The sequence below is a fragment of the Tarenaya hassleriana genome, unplaced genomic scaffold, assembly GCF_000463585.1.
Source record: "Tarenaya hassleriana unplaced genomic scaffold, ASM46358v1 Cleome13, whole genome shotgun sequence".
NCBI lineage: Eukaryota > Viridiplantae > Streptophyta > Magnoliopsida > Brassicales > Cleomaceae > Tarenaya > Tarenaya hassleriana.
In genome coordinates, this window is record NW_010963495.1 from 1,985,802 (window position 1) to 1,993,579 (window position 7,778).

At 35.2% G+C, this 7,778-nt stretch overlaps 1 protein-coding gene across 1 annotated transcript in view; it reads left to right on the plus strand.

Annotated features, from left to right (window-relative positions):
* The first annotated feature begins 5,276 nt into the window (after window positions 1-5,276).
* Window positions 5,277-7,778, plus strand: part of LOC104807560 (BEL1-like homeodomain protein 4) — a 7,218-nt gene continuing 4,716 nt past the window's right edge. The window contains exons 1-2 of the mRNA XM_010532889.1: window positions 5,277-5,584; window positions 5,893-7,231. Coding sequence (XP_010531191.1) covers window positions 5,990-7,231 — 1,242 coding nt within the window. The 5' untranslated portion in view covers window positions 5,277-5,584; window positions 5,893-5,989. The remainder of the gene's footprint in view (window positions 5,585-5,892; window positions 7,232-7,778) is intronic.

Sequence of the window (7,778 nt, forward strand, 5' to 3'; positions counted from 1 at the left end):
GAATGTGACCCATTTAACTAGATTTATCAGACTAGTCAAACTGGTCACACCATTCAAGTGCGACTAGAGTGACTAGTATGACTATTTAGCTTCCATATGACTCATCTTCTGTGAAAAATATTGCTTTCCACTTTCTAACTGAAATCCTAATTTTTTATCCATATAACTCCTCCTCCTTCTCCTTCTCCTCCTCGGAACCTTCTTCTTCATCTTCTTCTTCTGCGTTCAGCCTAATCTTTTGGATACTTTTCGCAGTTTAGACCAGTGATAATGGGATGTTCGGTGATCAAATATCTAACGGGTACACTGACCAGAATAAACCACAACTCACTCACATTTTCTTCAAGCCTTAGTGCGCGATGTATAAGGACAGACAACTGAACCATTTTTAATGTATCTTCACATTGAAGATGGAAAATGTGTCGAAACTGTGACTCTTTGTTGAAATATGTACATTCTTCGTTTGTTAAAGCCTTTTTAAGAGAACGAATAGTTTGAAACAGATAACACTTTGTTGTAATCTTGGGAACATGATGAATGTCGTTAAAATCATATACAAAAGAAACCTGCAAAAAGAAAGTTAACATTTGTTATCACTTTTGTTTCAGCAGTGATCAGATTTAACAGACTCGTCAAACTTGTCAAACTCGTCATACCATTCAGGTGCGACGAGTGTGACTAATATGACCAAATTAGCATCGTATACAGTTTGACGAGTGTGACTGGTTGTGACCAGTTTTACCAGTTTGGTCAGACTAGTCTAACTCGTTATATCTTTCAAGTATGACCATTGTGACTAGCACGACCATTTTGTCACACCGTGACAACTTCAATATGACTCGACTTTGTGAAAAACATGATTTTTCACTTTCTAACTGAAACTCTAATTTTTCTGATTTATAGAACTTTACTAATATGACCTAATATGACTCAATTGAACATTATAATCGTGATTCGAGTTTCATATTACTCGACATTGTGCAAAACAATGTTTCTCACTTTTTTACCGAAATCTTTATTTTTCTGATCCATATAACTACATAAATATGACCTATTTTACTCGATTTTGTTTTCCTATATTGTTTATCCAAACACACAGACATGAAATTCTAATAAAAACATCTCTCTTTCTCGGTGAGTTCAAATACAAACCTGGATATATTCGTAAATAGGAGTTGAAGACGATGAAGGAGACGAAGCCATCTGAAGTGATAAGATATTGCAAAAAGAAATCGCAAGAAAAATCGCCGAAGAAAAGAGAAATCACACTCTATCCGTTAGAGTTACAGAGAAATCGTAAGAGAAATTGCGGAAATGAAGAGAGAGAAGAAGGAAACTGTTCAATATTTGACTTTTCTATTTTTTTTTTTAATTCAAAACCCTAACACATGTCTTTTTGAATCATATAATTTCATAACTTCTCTGGTATTTGTTTTATTTGTTCTCATCTTGACACGTGTCATTTTCATTAAGGGTAATAATGTCTTTTTATCATTTGAAAGTTTTTTTTTAAACACTAATTTTGAAAGGTATGGGTTGAAGTCTATGTGCACATTTAAAGGTATTCTTGTAATATTGCCATTTGATTAATTAAATTTAAGCTAATTAACTTGGCTCTTGCAATCTATTAATTTACTTCATCATTTTATTTCTGGTATTTAATTAAGAAAACAATATCCCAAATGTTTGAAATAACTAATAATTTAAACATTAATGATATTCATAATGTATAGGGGATTCAAACATCATTTTTTATGATTCATAAGGATTGACTCACATAATATACTAAGAGTTCAACATTATATTTATTGGAACACTACTTGTATATTTCATTCTTGATACCAATATATATATATATATACACACTCACATATAAAATAATTCTAGCCTTAAATACATGTGTCTCCACGATGGTAATTTTTTTACCGAATGATAATCACACTTACGATTACAGTGATTCTAATTAAACACTTATATATATATATATATAGTCGTTTTCTCCACAATTGAAATTAATATGACATAACACAAGAAACGAGGGAATGATGAAGATAAGGACCAGAAGTGAATTACGTGTAAGAATCGCAGACGCATGGGTTAGAAGTGTAAACGATATTTTGGCAACCATAAACCCAACAATAGTATTTAACCAAAAAAAAAACCCAACAATAATACACTTTGTGTTTTAATTTTTATGGTTGCATTATTGCATGGAGTTTGTAATAAATAACTTTCGCAAAAGGGAGGAGGAAGGCCGGTCACACGTGCGAAAAAGTGGGCTTTGGCACGTGATTAATGGTTGCGCAAACGTGTGAATGGAGGGTGGGATTCACGTGAAAGATTCACCTTACCATTTTTATTTTTCTTCTGCAATTCACCTCAACAGTTTTTTAAAAAAGAAATTAAAATGAAAACGAAAATCTTATGTAAATAGGTAGGAGAGCAGAAGGTTGGGCTGTCAACTGTCAAAACCGGTTTGCAGTTGGAGAAATAAAAAGAGAATTAAAACTAAAAGTTATTTACAGAATTTTATTGATCCTCTTTCTTCTTTTCCGTTTTAATTTTCTTCCATTCAAAGGAAATGAAACGAGAGGTGAAATTTGTAGATGCGAAGGAGGAATTAATTATATATAAATATAATAGAAGAAAATCATGTACCACCCTTTTTTATTTTCTATAAAATATAATGTTTATCATATAAATATCTGAAATTATATATATATATATTAGATCAAAACAAAATATCTCGTCGGTAGAAGAAGGAAGAAAGGCACGAAACCTTGTCTCACACATTATTTTCAAGGCCATGTTTAAGGATTACGACTTTGATCTGCCAAAAGAGTATCGTATGTCTAATTTGTGCCTATATTTAAAATACCTATCCGTATTTTACGAATTATTGATCGGTAAATATCATTTCATATAACTAACGTTTTCCCAAATTTCCTCACTTTCTACATATAAATGCACAAATATAATTCACAATATTATATTCACTCGGTTTTTCTATATATGTAACCTTCGAAAGATTACTGAACAAATTTTCAATATTGGATTACTAGTTCTTCCATGAATAATTGAATACATATGCAAAAAACACTGCTTGGGCTTGTAAATTTGTTGTTACAGTACTGTCTATTTGGTTACATTGTCTATTCCAAATATTAAATGCAAAAACATAACTAATCGAATAACACGCCATATATAATTAAATGGGTATAGAAGGATTATCATAGATGCATGCATGGAAAAAAGGCTACTACTTTTTTAATAAACAAATAAAAATTAAACGGAATAAAAAGTATTAATACTATATAGTATTATTGGGGAGAGCCACTTGAATAAAAACTTTTGATTAAATTAAAGTTAAAACCCAATTTGCGAAGCTACAAAAATTATTGATGTGGTTGTGGTATCTGATTCTGACATGATAGATTCCAACATATGTGTAACATATGGACAAAATTTCCTTATACAAGTGGGCTGCTACATTTAGCTTTCGAGGCTTCCATTAATTATTATCCCATTGTGGATTTATAACCTATACAATTGCATATCGAAAATGTCTCTAACCGTTTGTAGGATACACACGTCAAATCGAATGCGGAAATTTTATTTTTTTTAAAACAAAACAGACGAATTAATATCTTATATTATATGCTTTGGAGTATCACATTAGAAAAGAAGAAAGCGGATGCTGCAATTTTCTATGTAGAATTCATAATCATACAACAAGCACTGCCTCTAGACCATAATGCATGGCAACTTGGTCGCCTATCAAATTAAATTCTACTAATCCCAAATATTCGGTGATCGGATATATACCCCAAAATACTCGAACCAAAGATCTTCTGAAGCAATTAATGCCTTTAACCCTTAGTCCTATAAATTAACTACATTTAGCACATGATTTTGTATTTGGAATAATAATAATAATCATATTTATTTAGATAACAAAAAAGGGGGGGGGGGGAGCGGGAACATAAGTAGAAAGAAGAAACATAAGAAAGGGGAAATCAAACATGCCCATCTCGACATTACCAAACCGGAAAGAGGTTATGTGTGGTTTTCGGAGGCTATTGAGATCCCGACACAAACCTAATTTTGTAGCTTTGATTTTCCCACGTGCCGATCATACCCTCGCACGTGTGCCGTCGAGCCTTTGTTTCATCGTTCCTTTATATATATATATATATATAAATATATATATAAAATCCGCAGACGAGAGGTTTCATCATCTCCCAACTGCTGTGTAATTTCTACTTGTTACATTTTCACATGTTTAGTATCGTGTGCTCTTTTCGTAGTCATACTTAATTTGTTGATGGGAGTTTTCTAGGGTTCTAACCTCTGTTTACAATCCGAGAATATATATATCGAATTTTTATATTAATTATTTAAAATTTTATAATATGTTCTGATCAAATCTCGACCACTGAAATCTGTAGTGATCGTATATTGAAGGGGCTATACCAAACCATGCATTTGTATTATCGACGACAACCATCGGTTACGATTCATGAACTTTTACACTGATAAGTCTCTGCTTTAATCTGACAAATAGATTCTAAATCAAGTTTGATGTATATGGCATAAATTCTAAACTTGTATAAATATTAATTAAATGATGAAAATAATAAGGGCCGATTTGAGATTTTTGTATATATCTGTATTATAATTGTTATGCGCCCACAAAACCAGTAGAGAATTTACGTAATTGACCCTACCAACAAATGACCTCAACGATAAGAGAAAAATGATTGATAAGGACGATATGGGAATTTAAAAATGAAAAAAATTTGGAAGTATTTATGGTGGTGGTTTGGATCATTGAGATATGACCTTGTACTGACCTTATCTTTATTTTATTCCTTTTAGTTTGCTTTAAAATTATTTTCCAAAAAAATAAAATAAAAATAAACTCCTTGAAAATGTTGATAGCAACCGACATTTCCGGGCATATGATAAAAAAAATTTCGTAACGGAATAAATTCTTATTAACGTATGTTATCCCGAATCAAGGGTTGTAATAATAATTAATGATTGTAATGTTACATTCAATGCGCGAGGGCATTTTGGCCACTCCAGTTTTTTAATAAAAAAAATCGTTATGGAAATGGGACGCCTTTTCCAATTAAAATTTTAAATGACACCGTCAAAATGCGGGTATAAAAAAATTACAAATATATGTAGACAAAAATAAAATAATAATAATAATAATAATAATAATAAAAGATGGTGGGTTAAAAAGGGAGGTGAAGAAGAAAGAACAACGACCGCTCTCCCTATCTTTCTATCTCATCCCAGACTTTCTCTCACTTCCTTTCTCTTTGGGAGAGATTTAAGAGAGTTTCTTTAATCTCTTTTCGTTTTGTAGTTTTGTTTTTAATGGTTTCCAGAATTTGCTGAGTAAACTCTCACTAACAGGGAGGAAGAAGAAGAAGAAAAGGAGAGCCAGAAAAGAGAAAGCGAGAGAGAGAGAGAGAGAGAGAGAGAGACTTTGCAGAGAAAACGATACCTAATAAGTTCCATCTTCATCTGTTTTTTTTCCTTCTCTCTTTCGATCTCTATCTGCAGCTCCAAGGTATATTAGTTCGCTTTCTACTGCAACTTCATCATCTACATATATACGTGCTTGTATACGTGTATGTATTTACGAGGGTTATAGATATACAGATGATGAACGAAAGTGAGAACCAAAAAGAGGTTGGGGGAAAACCCAGCAAAAAACTTATTTAGTTGACTCTTCTTCTTCTTCTTCTTCTTCTTTCTTTCTTTCTCTTTTTTTTTTTTATTTGTCGATCGACTTGGTTCGTGTTGTGTTAGATTCTGGAAGAATTATTACAAGACGCGTGTTTCTGTTGTCTGAATCCTTAATTACTGTAACTGCAGGATCCGACCATATGTGATATGTGTACATAATCAATCATCCACCCACCTGGGGAGAGAGAGAGAGAGATATGAAGCAGATTGAAGAATTCATGATCACATGGGAATAGCTAAAACCCCCACAATCTTCCCTTCTCGTCATCAACCCTTCATCAAGAATTTCAACAACAACAACAACAGCTCATCATCAGATCTTTCTATGTCCCAAGATTATCATCATCGTCACCATCATCATCACCACCAAGGCATCTTCACCTTCTCCAATGGATTCGACCGATCATCCTCCACTCTGACACATCAGCAGCAGCCGCCTCAACAAGTCGGTATCGACGAAGATTCCGCCGCCGGAGCTGAGATTCCTGTCTACGAAACCACCGGAATGTTGTCGGAAATGTTCACTTTCCCCGGCGGTGGAGCCGCCTCCGGCGAACTCCTCGACCAATCTCTACCGTCGTCTTACAACCCGTCGAATTCGGTAACTACAAGACAGTTGTTGGAGCAACAACACCGTCACCATCACCAGAATATTCCGGCGATTAATGTCGCCGACTCCGCCACCGCAGCCGCAGCCGCCATGCAGCTCTTCTCGATGAACCCTCCACCGCCACCGCCATCGCAACGCTCACCGTCTCCGTCGCCGCAAGACTCCACAACAACCAACAACAACAACTCATCAACTCTTCACATGTTACTACCAAATCATCATCAAGCCTACACAACCGCTTTCGGCAACAACAACAACAACGCTATACAACAACAGCTTCATCAGCAGTTCACGTGGTCGGATCATCAGCATCACGGCGATGGAGCTGAGATCGGGGCCGTACACGTGGAAGGAGGACAAGGCCTCTCGCTGTCGCTTTCCTCGTCGCTTGAAGCGGCGGCGGCTGCAAAGGCGGAGGAGTATAGGAACATTTATTACGGAAGCAACCAAGGAGTGGATGGTAATTCATCATCTTCTAACACTTCGGCCCATCAATACAACCACTTCAAGGGTCTACTAAGTTCTTCGCATCATCAGCAACATCAAGTCATTGGTCATTTCGCCTCGCCGTCGGCTTCTTCTTCCTTCTCCATTGCAGGGATCAACATCTTGAGGAACTCAAAGTACACCAAAGCGGCGCAAGAGTTGTTGGAGGAGTTTTGTAGTGTCGGAAGAGGACATTTCAAGAAGAACAAGTTCGGTAATAGGAACAGTTCAAACCCTACCACTAGCGGCGGCGCCGGAGGAGGAGGGTCTTCTTCGTCCGCAGTGGCGACAAAGGATCATCCTCCTTTGTCGGCGGCAGATCGGATCGAGCATCAGAGAAGGAAGGTCAAGCTACTCTCCATGCTTGAAGAGGCATGTTCTTACTCTTCCCTCTCTCTTTCATTTTTTTCCTCCTAATGATGAAATTAATCATTGAATACAAGATTATTCGTTAAAAATCGATGCCACGTGATTTAAACAGCACAGACATGATAAGATTGAGTTGATATACATGTTGAAAAACTCCACCAAGTTTTCATACCGCCTCTCTTCTTTCTAAGCAATGCGGGTGATGAAAGGGGAGGTTGCACGCACAACAAAAATAAATAAATATACATATATGTTCTTGATTTTCTTGATGATGCACCATTTTATTCTTTTGTTAAAACAATAAAATCTTGATTTGCCACGTAGGACAGATACATGAATACAGAAAATCCTATAGAGAAAGACCGACTGGTGCAACAGGATGACAGATGCTCCAGTTGGTAGAGTCTGATTACGCAATCCTACCTCCTTTTAATTCGTATTTTAAGAATATGTCGTATTCGCTTGATTGAACTTATGCATTATAGTGGTATTGTTTAAGGATATATATATATATATATATATATATATATATATATATATATATATTTTT